This window comes from Leptodactylus fuscus, chromosome 1 (genome assembly GCF_031893055.1).
Source record: "Leptodactylus fuscus isolate aLepFus1 chromosome 1, aLepFus1.hap2, whole genome shotgun sequence".
Classification (NCBI taxonomy): Eukaryota; Metazoa; Chordata; class Amphibia; order Anura; family Leptodactylidae; genus Leptodactylus; species Leptodactylus fuscus.
The window spans coordinates 69,026,980-69,048,568 of NC_134265.1; the positions used below are offsets into that span (position 1 = coordinate 69,026,980).

Genomic DNA, 21,589 nt, shown 5'->3' on the forward strand with positions numbered 1-21,589 from the left:
GTATTTTTCTATACAAATGTATTAAAACTGAATCCACATTTTCCACATGTTCTGTTTGACATGTATAGGATTTGCCTGGCTGCAAATTTTGGAAGTGGGTGGCAAAAAGGAAGTAGTCTTACATACACTGCTGTCTTTAAAATCCCTTAGATAAAAATAATTCTAAGGGCAGAGCGGAAACGTTGCAAAAAAAAGTTTTACAGTCACTTCAAGGTTATTATTTAAGCCACACCCCAATGGCAGATTATAATAATGGTGAAAAGGGTAGTAATTATCCATTTGCCCTCATTATCATCTGACCTCGTAATAAACTGTATCGGAATCTGCCAACATAGTTGATCACTGTTGTAGGGCATGGGAGTCTACAAGAGATGAGTATGTAATGGGCGTCTATGCCGAGTGACCCACCTAGGAGGCATATCCCAACTCCTTTTCTCCTACAACCAAATTTTGCTTCAAAAAGGTCATACTTTGACCAAAACGTTGCCTATTCAACGTTGCCTTTTTGAATTATCTCCCTTATGGCGGATGGCTGTTATACTCACATCTTATAGAACATTACATATACCTTACACAATATATATAAATTGTCCAATAACTCGGACTGATAATTTGCATTGCTAAAGATTGTATGGTGTGGTTACTTCTCTTGGTTGCATTTAAAAAGATGTCTACTTGTGGTAATCCCCTTTAGAACAATTGAGATTTATTATATTATAGATGAGCCAAACTCTGCAATGTGAGAATCTCATTAGTTGTTCCTTTCCTGAGATTACTCTGTATTTTAGGCTTTAGGTAACCATAAACCCTGCTAATAGTAAGACATGAGATGGGGAAGCTGTATTGTGGATCGCTGGTTCATTGTTCAGATATTTACGCACAACCCACCGAACAGGAACTTTATCAAAGCCTATAAATCTTTATTGTTAATGGTGCCAGCGCTGACTGCAATATACTTTATTGTTGCTTGAGCTGTTGACCATCTGCCAAACTGTAGTGATTCCTATCACATATCACACATTACTCTTCAGCTTGGATAAAGACGTGTAAAATGAGAAGTTGCTTCAGCTTTGCTTTCCGTCATTTCAGAGGAGAACAGAAATTGATTTTAAATGTGAAAATATTTACTCAATGTGAACCCATCATAAGCGAGAATACGAGATATACGAGAATACGGGAATATCTAGCCATTTGTCCCGACCACCAGGAAACAACCAATCAGGCTACACCGTGCTCCCATATAACTAAACTGAAAGGGGTCTCAGCAGTCGGACCCTTTCCGATCAGCTATTTATCCTTTATACTATGGAGAGACAATAACTGTTCATTGTGGAATAATCCTTTTAAGCGACAGAAACAATACAACGAACTCTGATGTCTCCTTAACTTCTAGCTAAGGATACACAGTGGCTGGCTATGGAGTTTTCATCTGCTGCCTTTCTGTTACCATTATATCTACAGGACAGCTACCGGCGTTTCCGTAGATATAATTGACATGCTGTGATTTCCAAAACCGCGCCGGTTTTGGAAATTGCAGCATGTCCGTGCTGCGGTTTTAAATGCTGAGTGGGCATGGGATTCACATGAATCCCATCTACTGTACTTTACAGTTACTGCAAATCGTGGCGTTTCCAGCCCGTGAGGCCTAGCCTTATAGTCCTTTATATTGTCTCTATTTTTATGAGCCACTTAAGATTTGGCTTCAAAACTGCGAATGAAATGGAAGATAAATTTGAGGCAGACTTCTGTCTTTCCGCTGTGGCTTTAGCTCATTTAATGTGGGTGTCCATCACTTTTAAACTAAAACTGATGGAGGGAAGGTCCTCTTGGCAGGACTTTTTCCTATGCTGGTTTTCAGCAAACTTACGCTACGTTCACATCTGCGCCAGAGTCTCCTTTGAAGACTCTGGCGCAGATGTGAACGTAGCCTAACCCATCGCATAGGTTCTCTGAAACAATTTGCCTGGCCCAAAAGAGTAGTTTGCAGTGTATGGAATACATGCGAATTGCTGAAGAAAAACTGTACATATGTTTAATAGAAACCAATTATAGATTTGCTGCATTTGATAAAACGTGTTATTGTCGCAGTCAGGATATGGACCACAACCCTGTTCACTTTTTGGAACCAGTGTACATGACAGAGACTGTTAAGGAAAATTCAATTACCTCCAAGAATTGCTGAGAAGCTTGATGTTAGTGAAAACTGGCTTTCAATATATTTAGGAAGAAATGCTGCAAATCCAGTAGTGATGAACGCATCCGCACAGCTAGCAAATGTTAGAGTCATAAGAACAGGATTTTTCACCATCAGCTAAAATAAATGCAGATAATCTGTTAGTGAAGTAAAGTATAGAAAATGTAAAATATCCAATATCACGAAATTTCTATTAGGCTTGGGCGGTTTTGGAAATTGCGCAATGACAATTACACCTACAAAAACGGCAGCGGTTTCCATTTAGGTATAATGGAAGCAGAAAGTCTGCAGAGGAAGAGTCTGAGAATTTTCTGTGAAAAGCGCTACAGGAAAAACTAACATGTGTTGTCACCGCGTTTTTATCTGCAGCGCTTTTTTGTTGCAGACTGCAACGTGGGAACTTAGCCTAAAGAGGTTTTTTTTTTCCTTTATGCTAAATCAAACATATAAAGCAAAGGCAGGTAATAATAGTAAAGTATAACTTCTTGGTTCTGGCATCTGGAGGAGTGCACAGGAACCATAAGAAGGCACCAGTATTAATAAAGTGTACGCGGGGACCCTGGTAATATTGGGAACCACAATTGTTACAACACTGCTTAAAAATACAAATATAATATGTTGGGTTTGCATGGAAGAATGTGCATTATTTTACCCAAACATTTTTACTTGTATATTTGAAGCACCCAGTATAGTTACTAAAGCGTATAAGCTAAGGGTTCATGCCTGAGAATCATCTGAGATCTCTGTGGTATTTGAATATAAAGCTCAGATAATCTTATGAGCTGTATCTTTAGCTTTACTTTCCTCTGTATGATCATATTGATGCATACCAAGGTATTCACTGAAACCATAATCTCAGCATGCTCCATCATGCTACTTCTAGTTAAGAATACTGAGCGATACAGAGGAATCTGGGTGTAACACAGGTAACCACATGGACTGCAAGTACATTTATACTGTGGATCCAATTTACAATATGTATCTTTACATCAAATGTGATGCAGCCCAAAATAAAATGGCTATAAAATGGTAAGCCCTCGCAGGCAGGGCCCTCTACCCCACTGTGCCAGTCTGTCACTGTTAGTATTATATCTACCTGTATATTCTGTGTATTGTATGTAACCCCCAAATGTAAAGCACCATGGAATTAATGGTGCTATATAAATAAACAATAATAATAATAATAAAATAATAATAATAATAATAATAATAATATCAATATTCTGCCAACAACACACTCATTATATGGCTTCCCAACGAGCTGCTGAGATGCCAGAACAATCATGAGCACAGCGCAAGTAACAAGTTTAGTGGCAGGCCAGCTTGACAGCTGCCAAAATGCTGGAGCAGGTGGATCATCAACGCCAACAACACTTTCATTATATGGCATACGGTGAGCTGCTGAGATTCCGGAACAATCATAGGCACAGTGTGTGGAACAAGTTCAGCAGCAGAACAGCTTAAGAACTGCTGAAACACTGGAGCAGGCAAACCATCGAAGGCAGCAATTTGCTGAATATAGGCGGATCATCGATGCCAACAACACGCAGAAGAAGTCACGGGCAGAGACACACACACAAATGACATACAAAATACACAAGTGCAAAACTGGGCAATTCTTATAAGGCCACTACACATACAAAAAAATTAAATATAACCATGTGAAGCCGGGTCCTCCTGCTAGTACTGTATATTTTTATTGTTGCTATTCATAATGCTGATGTTGTTAGATAATGTTAAGCGTTGTTATTACCCAAAAAGCCAAAGGAAAATCTTTAAAATTTTTGCCAAGATTCTTAGAGTCAACGATGCCTTCGCTTCCATTGTTATGTGCCTCTGAAATTCGTTGACATTGTATTGCTGCTGTACCTGTAATTCAAGACAGGGGGTTAGAAATGTGATATAATACAACAGTACACAATAGTGCCGTACATGGGAACCTTCAACGTATTATGAAGGCTGAATCATTTATCATCCCTTATAAAGTAGATTGGGAGCTCTTGGTATGTCGTTATAAGGAATGCAGAGATAGCAGTCACTGCCGAGCCCTGAAGGCCCAAAAGCAACGCTATAGTATAATAAGACACCAGTATTTTACATAGAACATGATAGAAATTTTGCCTTGGAGCCTAGGAGCTTCAAGTTACAGATTTGGGGGGTAAACCTGTTTTAAAACAAAACAGAATTTCTACTCGTGTGTTAAAGAGAATGCACATTGTATAAAAAAACACAATGTGCACACTAAAAAATATGCATTTTATTAGGCCATGCTGTACAGAGACAAAATATCCATATCAATGTGGCGTCCCACAGCAATAAAACGCTGACGGTTTTGGAAAGTTCAGCATGTTCACAACGTGGTTTTTACTGCAAAGTGGGCATGGGATTGCTCTGACTGTAAAACGCCACGTGGGGCCCCAGCCATAAACACTTTTTACTTTGGGTAATGAAACTCTAACGTTCATTAATTTTTGGTTCGATCATTCATCCCCTTGACAACTTCACATGTGCACTAGGACAATATGGTGTAGTATTACCGTATATACTCGTGTATAAGCCGAATTTTTCAGCACAGTTTTTGTGCTGAAAAAGCCCCCCTTGGCTTATACTCGAGTCAAACAAAAAAAAAATATATTTTTTTTTTTGGGGAGGGGGTATCTGTGACCAGCCGCAATAGTAATGTATAGAATCTCCCATAAAATAGTGAAAAAAGAAGCTTTAAAAAATATATAATAAAAAATAAAGTAAATAAAAGCTATAAATCACTCCTTTCCCTAGAATACATATAAAAGTAGAAAATGACTGTGAAACACATACACATTATGTATCCCTGTGTCTGAAAGTGCCCGGTCTACTGAATATAGGGTATCTGCAGTGCTCCTGTTCCGTCGGGAAGGGGTTAATAGGAGCACTGCAGATACCCTATATTCAGCCAGGCTGAATTCCAAGTGGGGGGGAAAAACCCAGTCCTCAAGCTCAGGGAAGGGGCAGACAGACAACCAAAACACCCCCTCCCCTTCCCCAGCACCTACTGCACCCAAAAACTCCGACCATTTAAATTTTTGAAATTTTCCAGTAGCTGCTGCATTTCCCCCCCTCGGCTTATACTCGAGTCAATAAGTTTTCCCAGTTTTTTTGTGGTAAAATTAGGGGCTTTGGCTTATATTCGCGACGGCTTATACTCGAGTATATACGGTATTATAATGCAGTAAATGAACAGCACTCCAAAAATAAATCAAAAAAGGTGAGGATTTATTCCATTGCCATGGAATAAATCCTCACCTTTTTTTTATTTATTTTTGGAGTGTTGTTCATTTGCTGCATTATCTACATTGGATCATATGCCTGATCATTTGGAACTTGCATCCACTGACGCTGGGTTCACACTAGCGCCCAGAGTCCGTTCTGAGCTTTCTGTCTTCTGCATGCAGAAGACGGAAAGCTGTCAGACTGGGTCCAGAGCGTTTTAGGCTCTCCGCCGCGAAACAGTTTTTTTAAACTTGGACACAGATCTACTGCATGTCCGACTCTGTGTCCGATTTAAAAAAAATGATTTTGCGGCGGAGAGCATAAAACGCTCACCAGCGCTCACGGCTAAACATTTTTCAAACCCATTCAAATGAATGGGTTTGAAAGAGTCCTGCAGGTTTCTGTCTCCTGCTCAGTTTTGTGCAGGAAACGGAAACCTGCATGAACGGAGACCAGGCGCAGATGTGAACGAGCCCTGACCGGGTCAGGTTTTTTTCTGGTGCTACTGTGTACAACTATGTATACATATGTATATTCCATACTGCCAATGATGTAGCAGGAAAAAAAATATCAATGGCGAAATTTCATTCTCACCAATTGTCACCGCCAACCTCCCACCTCAAAAAAAACAATAAAAAATGATCAAAAATCATGTACATATATATTACAGTAGTAAAGCGTAAAGTTGGTATCTGTGTAACCATACAGTCCTACATAATAAAGGTAACATCATTTTTACAGTATACTGAGCATTGTAAAAATAAAATCCAAAAATAAAATGGTAGTTTGCAGAGTTTTTTCCCCCATTTCACCCCACGTCATATTCTTTTTACCATTTTATGATATATTATATGGAAAATTAAATGATACCATTTGAAAATACAACTTACCCTGTAAAAAAAAAAGCCCTCATACATCTATTTTTGACTCAAGAATAAAAAAGTTATGGCTCTTGGAAGACAGGGAGAAAAATACTATTTTAAATGACATGGTCAGAACTGCCATGATACCATTTCCTCATACAGCAGATCTACGGTACCTATAGAGTTCTGAACATGGTGAATTCTACACTTGGGAGACACTGCTGTACTTGTATACTGTACCAGTTTTAATAAACCACCTTAGGGCTCGTTCACATCTGCGCCCGGTCTCCGTTCTGCAGGTTTCCGTTTCCTATACAAAGCAGAGGCTGGATACGGAAACCTGCAGGACTCTTTCTCACCCATTCATTTGAATGAATGGGTGAGTGTTTTATGCTCTTTGCTGCGAAACCGTTTTTTTTAATCCGGACACAGAGTCGGACATGCAGTACTCTGTGTCCGGATTAAAAAATCCGGTTTTGCGGCGGAGAGCATAAAACGCTCACCGTCGCTCACAGCCAGACTCGGTCTGTGGTTTCCGTCTTCTTGCATGCAGAAAACGGAAACCACAGAACGGAGACCCAAACGCAGGTGTGAACCTAGCGTTAGTTGTTTCTTGGCTAATACAATATAATATTCATTGCTGTTATTTGTAAGTAATAAATACCTTTACTGAAAACTATAGGCTTTGAACACCATTTAACCTACCTGGTAAGTGCTTGGGGAAGCAGGAGAAAGGTATAATGAGAATCCAGGTCAGTAAACCTACGATAACAAAGGCAATCCACCATGCTCCAAGCCAGCGAGGGTCAGTGGGAGTCAGAGGTACACTTCATTGGGGAAAAAGAAATATGATCAATAACAGAAATAAGGTTTAATAGTTACTATGGTTATGTATCCAGATATGTAAATTAGCCACATACATAATTTATGAGACATGGCTAAGCAGGGAATTTAACTACTTTGTTAATTCGAAAATTGACAGAGTTCAAAAACCCAGGACGCCTGTAGATCATCTGTTTGAAAAGACTGAAACCCAATCACAGTGCTCTATATTTTGCAGTAGTTACATAGTAGATGACTTTGGATAAAGACATTAGTCCATCAAGTCCAACCTATAGCCCTATAATCCCCTACAGGGGAAGGCAAAAAACCCCATGAGGCTCATGCCAATTGCCCTATTTCAGGGGAAAAAATTCCTTCCCGACTCCAAATCTGGCAGTCAGTATAAAAACCCTGATCAACGTGTCCTCAAAATCTCGAGTCCATAACTTGTAATATTGTTCTCTTCAAGAAAGGCATCCAGGCCCTCTTTGAACTTGTTTAATGAATCCACCATCACCACCTCCTGGGGCAGAGAGTTCCAGAGTTCCAGTTGTAATTGACATTGCAGTTCAGCCCCACTCACTTAAATGGGACTGAGCTGCAAAAAGGCAATATGATCATATGACGTCACATGGCCTGTGAAGAGGATCTGGTGCTCACAGAGAGCCACTTCAAACACATGTTCCATGTTGTCCTGAGGTCCCGATAGGTCACTTACAATTTTGCCTAAGAACACGGCCATAAATAAAGAGTGGTAGCTAAACATCCTCTAAGAACAACTCCCAACAATATAGGAGCAATGTGGTGATGAACAATGCTTTTTCCAGCATGATGGAGCACCATGTCACAATACAAAAGTGAAGTGACTTGGTGAAAAAGAAGTTTGGAATTTTAGGTCCATGGCCAGGATACTCCCCAGATTTCAATCCTTTTGAGAACCTGTAGTCAATTCTCAAAAAATAGGAGAACAAACAGAAACACAAAAATAGCGATAAACTCCAAGTAAGAATGGGTTGCCCTCAGTCAGTATTTGGCCCAGAAGCTGATGTCCAGCATGCCAGGGAGAGTTACAGAGGCCATGAAAAATTAGGGGCAACTCTGAAAATATTGGGGCATATTTATCATACCTTGTATGCCAGATTTCTGGTATACAAGTTATATAAAATCGCAATTTTTGCACAAAATTAGATTTACACAAAAAATTACAACTGTGCACCACCTTCAACACTTTCCTGAAAAGGGGGTGTGGTGAAGATATGCAGGGGTGGGGCCATAAGCGCTGCCAGTTTTCTCATCATTTAAGCCAGAAATCTACATTTTCCACCAGGCACACAGCCCAAACGAAGGTGCGCCTCATTTACGAAGAGGGGTGCGTCTCATCATATATATGGGGAAGCCCCAAAGCTGCTTCCAGGAATTTGTAACGCCAGTGTTTATAAATTTCTCCACTGACTCTTTGTATATACTTAAAGTACTTGCCAATGAAAATGCAAAAACCTATGAAATGATTACAACTGTATTTCAGTATACCTAAGAAACATTGAGCAAGAGATCTGAAAACATTGAAGCAGCAAACTTTGTGAAAACCAAAATTTGAGTCAGTCTGAAAGTATGACTGTACACGGTTACAAAACAATGCTGTATGTACTTAGAAAAAGTTAACAATCCCCATGGGGAACTGACCAGACACAAAGTTAGTTAAAGTGAGTCAAATACATTTAGGCCGGGGCCCCCTCATGACGCAAATGCCACAGTATGTCTGCAGCGTAAACACGGAAAGTGGAAAAAACGCAGTGTTTTACAGTCGAAAAATCCTATCCCGCTGCGGTTTTGGAAATCACAGCATGTCAATTATACCTACAGTATTTTTTGCTGCGGAACACCATGTGGGACCTTAGCCTTAGAAACAAAGTAGCAGATAAACCCACTACAGCTAACAATTGTGAAGTAAAGGAACCCATTGAAGTCAATGAGAGTTTTTTTTTTTTCAGCGCTGAAATTGCAGACTAAATTCCTAACCGTTTTCCTCCATGTGAATGGACCCTTAACGCACAGCAGTGGGGTAAAGGATCAAAGTTCTCGGGATCAGTGGGGGTTTCACCAGTCAGACCAACACTGATCAGGTATTTATCCTATGGTGTAACGCTTTTAAAGGAATACTGTACACACCTGAAATCCTTTCCAATCTGCCCTGCCTGACTGAGTGTTTAAAAGCCAATTTAACTAGCCACACAATGCTTGAGCAGTAAAGTTCTAGTGTGCTAGACTTGCTATGTGCTTGATCTGATCTGAACTTACCCATGGCTCACTCCTGGCCGCTCTCTTGCCAATGTCTTTGTCCTGCCTGCTACACAAGCCAGATCCTTGGAATGTACTTGACTGCTGAATCCGTGCACCTATCTTTCTTGACCATCTGCTTGGACCTGACCTCTGAACCTTGCCACCTTCCCTGTTCATCTTAACTATTCTTCTGCCTGACCCCTGGTGTTTTGCACCAGCATCTCTTGGCTCACTTTACCAGTTGCTACCAACACTGGGACCCTCCCTCAGGAGGTAGCAACCTGTCAGTCTCCCCAAAGTAAATTCCAAATCCCTCTAGAAGGGTTTAGAGTGAATACTGAAGAGTCTGCTTAGATAATGCCTTTGAGGTGGTCCAAAGTTAAACTGGGTTGGTAGAACAGATGGTCCCCAATGTGGTGACATTGATAGTAGTTTTATTGTCACCAGGATTTTATGATACCTTCATCAACATCCACCCAATGAAAACATTCTAAGGCCGGGTTCACACGGAGTATTTTGGTTCGTAATGTGGAGCGTAGACGCCGCGGGAGCTTTTGCGGGCCGTATACGCTCCCATTGTTTTCAATGGGAGCCGGTACCGTATACGAGGCGCTATTTTGCGGCAGCCGCAAAATAGCGCCGCGTATACAGTACCGGCTCCCATTGAAAACAATGGGAGCGTATACGGCCTGCAAAAGATCCCGCGGTGTCTACGTGGCACATTACGTGCCAAAAGACATCGTGTGAACCCGGCCTAAAGATTTTGCTTAATAGACATGGAGTATTTTTTTCTTATTTTTAAGAAATGCTACCTTTGAGAAGTATTGTCCTTTTAAGGAACTTTTTTCTTAGAGCCATTCACAAAGAAATTTTTAAGACCTTTAAAGAGGGAAGTAAATGATATAATGCAATTCTGCTATCTCATGGTTGTAGGCGATAATCAGTAGTATATGAGGAACTTACTGGTTATTCCTTTTAACCTAATCATATGTGGCATCAGTGTAAGTTTAGCAATGTTGTGACATGAGCCATAAAGACCTGACTCTATCTATATGACACAATAAAATCAACTTACTAGAACAACTCTCCATTAATACTGCACACTAACCTCCCCCAAATACCCTGCGTCATATCTGCTCATCACCCCCATCAGCATACTTTGTGATGTAGGTCTTGAGGGTATGTTACTTACCTCTCTACTTTTTCAAAATCAATATAAATATTCAGCAGCTGTCCTCCTATTAAATATCCAATAGCGGGACCCACAACAGACATCCCATATGCGATGCCTGAAACAAATACATATATAAGTAGAGAGTCATATTATTATCAACATTAACTTATTACAGTAACATGCACATGCAAATTTGATCTATACACAGCTAGTCATGAACCCTTCATTCTGCCGAAATCTCTCCTGACTATCCTCTTAAAGAAAGTCTGTCACCAAACCCAGGTCTGCCAATTAGTAAGTAAGGGTCAACTTGATCAAGGAAGGTTTACTCTTTTTGCATCGTGCTGCCTTTGTTGACACTAGGTTCACACTAGTGTGTGGGTCTCTGCCATTCGGGGCCTCATGAGGATACGAAAGACAGAGAACCTGTCCACTTAAAAAGTGGTGGCCTGCGGTCACTTGCAGACCCCATAGACTATAATCAGGTTAGTCGGGTTCCCACACAGTTTCAGCCTGAAACCAGCGAAGAGAAAAGACCACCTTCAGGCCATGTGGCACAAACGTCATAGTTTAGCTATGGAAGAACTGCCATGGAAAAAAATGCAGTATTTTACAGTCCCATCCAACCGGCGGTTTCCTTATAGGTATAATGGAAGCAAAAAGCCTGCAGAGGAAACGTCTGTGGACTTTCTTTGAAAAGTGATGCGGGAAAACAATGTGATGCGATGCCGCGGTGGTTTTCCCTGCAGCGCTTTTTTTGCTATGGCCTGCTACGTGGGTCCTTAGTCTTAAGCGGGATCTTCAGTGGAGTCTCCAACAGAGATGTGAACCTAGGCTAAGATATAGCCTTTTTGTCAATATGCAAATGAGCTCTTTGCAGCAAACAGGAAAACCAAAAATAATATTATAGGGGACAAAAATCTGTAGTGCTCTAATCCCTTTAGTTATGACATAACCAACTACCATATGTGATTACTGATGTCAGCAATTGACTGCAGCAGCAATGTGGGGGATCGATGATGTCATTTCTGGACCTCTAGAAGCCCGCTGCTAGAACAGATGTGTGACCGTAGGTGCGAGTAACACTCCTTTTTTTTATTAGAAACCAGTTCCTGTCCTCAACTATTTTGGGGGGGTCTGAAAATCCATTTATCTCATGAGACTAAGGCTAAGGTCCCATGGGCCAGAACCGCCGCGCTAAAGCGCTGTGGAAACAACTGCGGCGTGAACACATTGCGGTTCTTCCCCAGACTTTCTGTTAGAATTATATCTATGGGAAAGTTGCCGGTGTTTACATAGATATAATTGACATGCTGCAATTTTCAAAACCGCAACGGTTTTGGAAATCAGCGTGTTCACATTAATCCCATCCACTTTGCAAATACTGTTAAACGCTGCAGCGTTTCTGACCCGTGGGGCCCTGGCCTAAGGCTTAATACACACAGAGTTTTTGGCAAAGATTTTGAAGCTGAATCCACCTCAAAATCAGCCTCCAAAAAAAGCTTCCCAATAGACTTTTGTTGGGAGGCTTTTTTTTTGGAGGCTGATTTTGAGGCGGATTCAGCATCAAAATCTTCGCCAAAAAACTCCGTGTGCAATGACCTGAATCTGAGGTCCCACGTTGCAGAAACACAGCTTTTTTTGTTGCAGATTTTTGAGGCAAATCCAAGAATGGCTACACAAGGAATGGGAAATTTATAGTAAGTTAAAAAAAAAAAACAACTGAATTTCCTCAACGTGGGGCCTCAGCCTGAAAGAGTTTCAGTCAGTATACACATTTTTGTTTTCCTGTGTAAAATATCAATATCATATCACAACTTACAGGATGTGTTTATATTTTCAGGTGCTCAGATGCCATTTTCATATTCCGCTTCTGGTTACGGCTTCAAAAACTGTATGTGAAAATCTGAACGTATAAACAGATCCTAATACTAGTACTTATGATATGCAGTTAGTTGTACCAAATTATGACTAGAGATGAGTGAACACTATTCGAAACAACCGTTTCGAATAGCACTCTCCCACTCATTTCTATGGGAGCGTGCTATTCAACATGGCTTTTTCGAATAGTGTTCGCTCATCTCTAATTATGACTTCAACTTTGCTAAAACTGACTAACTCACTTCTACTAGCTTATAGCTACAGATTTCCATATCCCTTTACTGCAAAGTGATCTCACAATCAGCTCTGCTACATTCTGTTAATGTGTACTTACCGATATATAATGAGGATTTATGTGTTGGAAGACTGTCATCAAAGTAAGCTGTTCCTAATGTGTATAAGGGAGTTCCTCCTACTCCCATTAGCAGCTGACCCAAAACAAAGACATAGAGGTAGTTGTACAATTTGGAACTTGTTTTCTCAGTGCAGTCCTCTAAACTGGTGTTATTTCCTGACTTTTCACAAAAATCTAAAGAAAAAAAAGAGATTTTTAAAGTGAAATATGAGATATTTAAAGTCTAATTCCATTCCAAAATTAGATACACCACCCTGTCCCCATTGTCATAGTTACACATCTGGCATTGACCCTATACTAGTTCAACATGATTTTGGAGTGACATCACACTTGTATCTTTGCGTAACAATGCCAAGTGACTGCTGAGACCCAATCACAGGGCTTAGCTGTCTGTGACATCAATCAAGAGGCCTGAAGAGGACAGGCACAGCACTGGAGCCCAGGGCAGGTGAGTCACTGTTATTTATGTTTGCTGACCTTCCAGGAGCCTCCTCTAGAGACCCGGGATTATAACAGTGGTTATGGTTCCGGAACACTTCTTTTTTGTAACATGATTTGTATTTTAAAGAATAAAATCATGGCATTTTTGCACATGGGGGTGTACCTAGTATGACAGCTGAACTCAATTTCCTTCAACAGAGTTAATCTGCAATACCAGACACTGGCCACAGTCAAGAGTGGTGTTGTTATTGGAATAAAACAAACCTTACTTCTAACCTCAGACAACCCCATCAAAAGAAAACTAAATATAGAAGATGTACAAAAATGTTAAAAATCCCAGCAATTAATATCTTCGGCTGAGGCCTGAGAATAGGAAGCTCTCGTTCCTTCTTTCCTACTTGTTTCCTTATGCTAAATCTAGTCCTGTGTTTGGCTTAAAAAGAAACAAACAAAAAAAATCAGCAAAACAGGCAACAGAAAACACAACTTTTCTGCAACTTGGAGCCTCAGCCTTAATTTCTTTCCTTTAACTCCATTTTATCGCATATAACTATTAAAAGTGATGAGTCTAAAACAGTGGTTCTTAACCAGGGTTCGATCGAACCCTAAGCCCTATGCACGGTTCATTTTGTGTACCAGTAAAAAAAACATATACCTATGTGTTGAATTTGGAAAAAAATCATATTTGATTTATCACTAAAGAAGGGTTCGGTGAATGTGCATATGAAACTGGTGGGTTCGGTACAACAAGGTTAAGAACCACTGGTCTAAAATCTTTACCATTTGTCGCAGAAACTCATCATGCCCTTTCCCCTTCCCCTTACTGCCCTGTGCCTGGCTGTAAGACAACTGAAGACCAGGAACCTCCATGATGTAACTTGTGTGTTGTAGGATATAATTATTTTTAACCCCTACTATCTCAGAGCAGATTAGCGGGAGATGAATCTCATTGTTCTCTACAGGATTTCTACAAGCCTTCAGGAAAATTTAAAAAATGTTGGCAAATAATGGGGGCAACATCGTCTCCTGATTACCTTTATCATTTATTTCAGGGTTTAACGTTTCTTTAAGGACTACTTTATCATCAAGTATCTACAATTCCCTGCTTAGTTTGCAATGCGTGTTTGACCCTAACTTACCATTATATCTATTTCCATATTGATATCTTCCAGTGGTAAAATGAGGCACTGAAAAAACGATGGCTCCTGCACCAATCATCAGAGCTGAAAAGGCAAGCCATCTTGGTTTATGCCCTCGTTGACCATAAAATGACACAAAAAGTGACAAAACACAAAATGCAATGTCATAACTGGATGCAATCAGTCCTGTAAGGGAACTGTTCAGGTCATAACGCTTCTCAATAGTAGAGATGACCACATTCACCAGACCATTTACAGCAGTACCTGCAAAAGAAACCAGAAACACATGTCAGATAATCAAGTATATAAAACTACATATCTCATATGTTATACAAACAATACCAAAAAGTATTACATTAAAGGGGTATTCCCATCTCCAGGATCATATTCAGACTTGTAGTTTAAAGTAACTTAAGTGTTTTACCCAATACACTGCTCTAGCTATCCTGCTCCGTTTGCTAGACAAAACCAAAATTTCTCTCTTCAGTGCATATAGTTGCTTGCCTAGGTTACAGACCTGCTACAGGTCAGAATGATAATTTGGTTCCTGCTCCTGACCTTCTATATTCACGTCTCTCCCTCTTTCAGCATATAGCTTTCTGTTTATAAGCCCTGATAAGAGCTAGAGAAGTTTCTTTGAGTGGTGTTTCTGTTATCTCTGTTTGTAAATCCATAGATAACTTTATGAGTTCCATGCTTGAATGAGCTGAAAACCAGGAAGTGGAGGGGAGAGGAGACAGGAAGGCAGCTGAAATCCTGAGAGTAGAAAACCCCTTTGGCAAAGATAAAGAAGTCCTCAGATTAAAAAAAAAAAAAAGAGGAGATTTAATAATCCAAATAGATTATTCATACCGATGATGTATCCACAGTAAAGATTATCAGTATCTGATCTGTGGGGGTCCAACACCTGGAGCCCACAGAGATCAGCTTTTCTAGCAGCTTCCAGGCACACCAAGCTGCTGCAGTGGATGTGGAGCTTGTACATTCTACTCCTATTCAAGTTCCCCAGAATCATCACTATACAGTGGATAGGGCTGTAGAAATGTTCCTATACTGTATATGAATAGTAGTAGACTGTACCGGCTTCACGTCAACTGCTGCAGCTTCCAGTGCCTGGAGGTTAATATGTGTTTTGGTCTGGTGTCAGACCCCCACAGATCAGACATTGTAGACAATCTACATGGGACTGGAAAATCCCTGCCAAAATCAGAAACCCAGTCATGATTTCCTTACTGTGGTCAGGCTATCGGGCAAGGAAACTAAATGTATGAGAAAATAAGCCATTCACAATAAGGAAATCAGGGTTGTGATTTTGCAAGACCATAGAAAGTCCCTGCATTCATGGACATATCAATCGGCAACCGATCAAGACAAAAGACTATCAGCGTCATGACGCTTTTCTCTACAAATCACTTATACTAAAATACGGCAGTCGCTCTCCATAAATCCACAAAACTGATATGGAGAGAAGAACAAGAACCAGAGTGTTCTAACTCTACACAGTAACTTTTATTAATTCTATGTACAGTATAGTAGATGCTATGATAAAAAGCTGAATCAGTTCTCCATACTTAAACTACACAATAGAATATTTCATCAGTCAGCTTCTGGGATTTCTGTCATTATGGCTTGGAGTAAATGACTAAAAACCTCAATCTATTTTTATATTTTAATATAGACTAAGCTCCTTCCTACACTAACTGGCCTATGAGGCAACACATCTAGGAAAATGAGGAAAGAGCTGAAATCCCTGGCAAAAACAGTCTATGGGCTCGTTCACATCTGTGCCCGATCTCCGTTCATACAGGTTTCTGTTTCCTGCACAAAACAGAGCAGGAGACGGAAACCTGCAGGACTCTTTCATATCCATTCATTTGAATGGGTTTGAAAGACGTCCGGCCGTGAGCACCGGTGAGCGTTTTATGCTCTCCGCCGCAAAACCGTTTTCTTTAAATCGGACACAGAGCCGGACATGCAGTACTCTGTATCCGGTTTTAAAAAAACGGTGTCGCAGCGGAGAGCATAAAACGCACTCACAGCCGGACCCGGTCTGACAGCTTTCCGTCTTCTGCGTGCAGACCCGAACGCTAGTGTGAACCTAGCGTAACTATGTATATGGATTTTACCCAGGATACATGTGGGTAATTTTATGCTTGGTTCACACATCAGTATGCCATCCGTCCGTTTGAATTCAGTTTGAGACTAAATACGGACTGATGCACATACTGATTGTATACTGACACCTTTTTATGCTGATAGCAAATGCTGTAATAAATGTCCTTATCTCTACTCTTTTTACAATTTTCTACTTTTAATCCCCTTCTCTGTCCTCTAGGGGCCCGGACAGCGTTTGCTATCAGCATAAAAAGGTGTCAGTATACAATCAGTATGTGCATCAGTCCGTTTTTAGTCTCAAACTGAATTCAAACGGACCAATGGCATACTGATGTGTGAACCAAGACTTACCCAGGTTATGAAGAAAGCTTTCAAGACAGATTTAGGTTCCATGTACACTGTTCATGCACGTTGTATTCAATCTTTCGGCTGAAACTGAACTTTCAAAAGCTTCTGATATTAAAGAAAGACATACGAAGGAATCACAGGGGCTGAGCCATGAAAACATCTTTGACATGGCTTATATTATAGACAGGCCGTCAATATTATAAAGCCAGAAAACCGCTTTTAAGCTGAGGACCCTCGTCTCGGAAACGCAGTTTTTTTGTTGCAGATTTTGCTGCCGTTTTTTAGCCAAAGCCACGAATGGCTACAAAAGAAATGGGAAATATATAGGAATCACTTATAATTCTACCTTCTGATAAATCCACTCCTAGCTTTGGCTCAAAAAACCAAAGCAAAATCCGCAACAAAAAAGGCTGTGTTTTCGCAACGTGGGGTCCCATCCTTATGGGAGCCTGTCAGCAGAATAAAGCATATTAATGCAGCAACACAATTAGATTCAGGTTAAGTCAGGTTCCCTTGAATATAAATATGCAAATGAACAATAAGGAGTATTGAGGTCGGCTTCATTGCTCCACACTGCTCTAATACTAGGCTAGGGAGCGCTGCTGAAATCGCACCTGCCAATGTGTTATCGTGTTCACGCCGATGTAATAAAGTCTTGTGTAATGCAGCAGTCTGAAGCAACAGGATCGCCCTCGATACTCCAGACTGGTCATTTGTATATTGTGAAATAAATCAATATCTCAGCAATGAAAGCCCAGTTTTTCATTGTGAAAAAGGTGTCATTAAGGTGAGCCTGACCTATCCAACTGTGTTGCTGGTTTAATATGCTTCACCCTGGTGACAGACTCCCTTTAACACATGTGCATACAATACACTGAACTAATACTAAAGTGGTTGTCCAAGATTTGGAGCAACCTCTGGGGCGGATGGGGAATTTTTTTTTTAAAATTATTCTCACCTGTCCCCAGCACTTTGTTGTTGGGGCTGCCCTGCCAGAAGCCCTGGCGCTCACACAACCAATGAGACTAATGAGTGGCTAAAGCCGGTCGGTGGAGAGGGACCAGTGATGTCACTCACATATGTAACACTAGTTCCTTTCTAGCAACCATTGAGGCCATTAACTGATCTCTGTGGTCACATGAAACTCATGGCTTCTGGCAAAATGGCTCTGGTATGAGAAAGAAAAGGTACTAGGGAGAGGTGAGTATTTTTTTTTATTTTATTTTACACCTACCCCGGCCCATAAATATGCAAATTTACCTTAACTAGTCACAGGGAGAGGGTCAGCTTCATCTAGTCATGTAGTCATTGCACTCCATCACACCCTGTGAGAAACGATTGATATGTCCCTCACTGTCAGGCATTGGCTTAATACCTTACCTAAGTTCCAGCCTCATTGGGTGTGATGGAGTGCAATAATTGTATGACTAGATGAAGTTTCTCCCCACCCTGTTACTAGTTCAGGTAAATTTGTATAAGGATTTAAAAACTTATATCTTGACTATTCAACAACAGAAAGCTTAGTGAGGGACACCATAGGAAAGGTCATTGATAAGAGCTGCACATGCTGCCTTTAAATGTAAGATGGTAGATATACGTTGAATATCGGTGTTTGTCACAAAGAGGGTAGCTATAGGTTGAATATTGATGTTTGTCACACAAGAGGGCAAATATAGGTTGAATACAAGTGTTCGTCACACAAATATAACATCCCAAGCCAGTGGGAAACTGTAAATGTTAATATCTGCATATGACAAGCCTCTAAACGTGGATGTCCAGCCTTCTACTGTAACTTTCAGGTGAAGAAATATTTATAAAGCTGCCACCACCAAAACTATTTTACCTAATGAACCAAACATTGAACCAATACGGTCTCAACTGCCTCTTCTTCTCAAGTTCAAGGCAACCTCTGTTAGTATAGGAGTTTTACCATTACTATACTGTATTGTAGCTCATATGCACTTACTGTGACACCAAGTACCCCATTGAGACTCCAAACGGACAACAATACTGTATCTGCTATTTGTGAGTACAAAGTGACAACGTATTTCCCATTTGTAAGACTGTATTTGCCATTTGCGCAAGTTATCACTATATTTTCTATTTGGGGATTACAAATAGTGAAGTCTACATTTTTCCTTTTTAGGTTACGAGACAAAGCCTATAGTGTCTCTTGGTGGGTTACACAATGCAGTTTGACAAGCACACAGTGTATTACAGAAGTATACCTAAGCGTGAATGTATAGGTCTGATACAGCACCTGGGCCCCAACTTCTGAAGAGTTTCCCACAGTCTACAATTACATTGTTCTCCATGTGGACGTACAACATTTCATTTTACTTTCTGCTCTTAAGAACCAAAAACACCCAGTATTCAAGGAGCACCTGATGTTCCCTTTCAAAGCTTCAAAGCATTTAAGACAAATGTCTATTCTCTAATATTCTCCTTGTTGCTGGTTCACCTTTCTGCATATTCACTTATGTGATCACAACAGTTATAAACTGGTTTTAGAATTACATCACTGTAGGCATTTGCCTATAAATGTCTATTCTATTTTTGCTATGTTTTTGCATTTTATTGCTTTTTTTATTTTGTTTTCCGATTCTTTTTTATTACTCTTCTTCTGTGGTAAGAAGTGAATGTCTATATGTTAACAATCAGCATTCTGTTCTATCCCTGGGATATTGGCTTATACCCCCTGGGAAATGAACCATGGTAACACGGGTCCAAAGAAAATAACATATTGAATAGGATGCTGTAATCTCATAACACTCGGCACAGTAGTATAAAATTATAGATGGCCATTCATTACAGTGAAACTACATAGGAATCAAATAAAAGAACGGGGCTTCCTTAATTTCCTTAAGGGTGGGTTCACACCCATCTTTTTTTTTTTTGGAAAACTGTCACTGCAGATTTAAATTCATTATATTGAGAAAATCAAGTCCTTTCTTTAGATTTCCTATTCCATTTGAAATCATTCTGTTTTTAGCTCAAAAAATTGCACAAAAATTACATTTTTTCCCAAAAAAAACTCTGTGTGTGAAACACTCTCAGCACATATTGCACCATTCAGTTCAATGGGAATGCTGGAGATAGTCAAACACTATACTTCAGTTATCTCTAGCACTCCCATTGAAATATGTGTCTGTGCACAATGCCTGACCACCGCTGACAAAAGTGCCCCCTTCTCCTAATCAGTGGGGTTCTGAGAGGTCAAACAGCCACTGATCTGCAAGTTATTGGATGGGGGATAACTTGTTTTGTGGTCAAACCCCTTTAGGCTAATACCCCTCGAAGTGAGCCGCAACCGGAAAAGACAGCGACGGAAATGCATTGCGATTTTTTCCGCAGCAGTTTTCATAGAAAGACTTTCAGCCTCTATTATAATTATACAGAAAATGCCACTGTTTCCGTAGGAAAAATTAATATGCTGCGATTTTAAAAAACGCAACGGTTATTGAATTCATGGCAATTCCGCTGTAGATATTTGTCTGGTATTAGCCAGAATGAAATGTAAAACGCAGCGTTTTCGCAACATGTGGCCCCAGCCTTAAGGCGTAAATACCGTAAGCTATGAAACAATTTTTGATTTTCTGGCAGCATTTGTGACTTTATTCATGAATTTTGTCTCCTTTCTGTAAAATCCTGCACTGAAATTCATTTCTTTTCTTGTTTTTTGCTAGCTGAAATCTTCACACGGCTTCTAACTGGAGTCTGTGCGGATGGGTTCATGTATTGTATGAACCTGCTGAACCCGTCTATCAACAACCAGTGCCTAGATTTATTGTACGGTTACTGCCAGAGGGATATAAGGGAGTTTTTTAATTGGTAGTTAAAAACCAAGGTAAGGATAATGGAGGAATTATCACGTAATTGCAAATGTATTTATTTTGTGCTTAACCTCTAAAGGACCGAAATATTTGGGGTGGTCAGGACCCAGGCTTTTTGTTTCATTGGTGCAAATTTGCAAGTGCAATAACTTGTTTAATTTTCATCAAAAAAAGTGGGCTAATGGTTTTTCTGAGGTGCGTTGTACAGTAGTTTCTTTTGTTGTTTGTAATGTGGACAATGTTTGGATTGTGGAGCCACCATGCTACGAAACCAGTTTGGCTCGGGGCCACCTCTAATTTTGTCATCATTTTTTAACCCCCATATGGGGATCTTGTCTTGGTCAGAGAGTCTGCCAGGCCACTATCTCCTGTGGTGGTCTTGGGAGGACAGGTGTACAGGCTAAACTCAGTCAGGTATACAGGACTTGAACAGAATATATAGAAGACAGGTCTAACAAGGATGAAGACAGGATCTAACATAGGCAGCAGAAGGCACGTGTTGACAAAGTTGTAGAAAGCACAGAGGCTATGGGTATAAGGAACAATGCAGAAAGCCATGGATCAGAAGTCAACACATTTCTCAGCCAAAGAGGGATTAAAGACAAAGACGGCACAGACTCAGACACACAGGAATTGGTTGGCGGATGTTTAGCAGATGCAAGATTAATAAGACAGGAGTTGGAACAGAACACGGAAGTAGCAAATAAGCTAGGTCTGGTAAGGATGACAGTAAGCCATATGCCATGAGATGCTTTTATTCTATGACTCGGTAAAATGATGGCATTACCTGAGATCCTAAATAAAATCATTTAGGCTAAGGCCCCATGGGCCGTATCCGCAGCACTAAAGCGCTGCGGGAAGAACCGCTGTATGAACGCGTTGCGATTCTTTCCGC

General features: G+C 40.4%; 1 protein-coding gene across 1 annotated transcript in view; it reads right to left on the bottom strand.

Moving 5' to 3' along the window:
* LOC142189565 (solute carrier organic anion transporter family member 4C1-like) overlaps positions 1-21,589 on the bottom strand; it is a 48,071-nt gene that overhangs the window by 8,997 nt on the left and 17,485 nt on the right. The window contains exons 2-7 of the mRNA XM_075262176.1: positions 14,399-14,662; positions 12,798-12,992; positions 10,601-10,697; positions 7,012-7,133; positions 3,948-4,063; positions 2,167-2,311 (exon numbers count right to left, since the gene is read on the bottom strand). Coding sequence (XP_075118277.1) covers positions 2,167-2,311; positions 3,948-4,063; positions 7,012-7,133; positions 10,601-10,697; positions 12,798-12,992; positions 14,399-14,662 — 939 coding nt within the window. The remainder of the gene's footprint in view (positions 1-2,166; positions 2,312-3,947; positions 4,064-7,011; positions 7,134-10,600; positions 10,698-12,797; positions 12,993-14,398; positions 14,663-21,589) is intronic.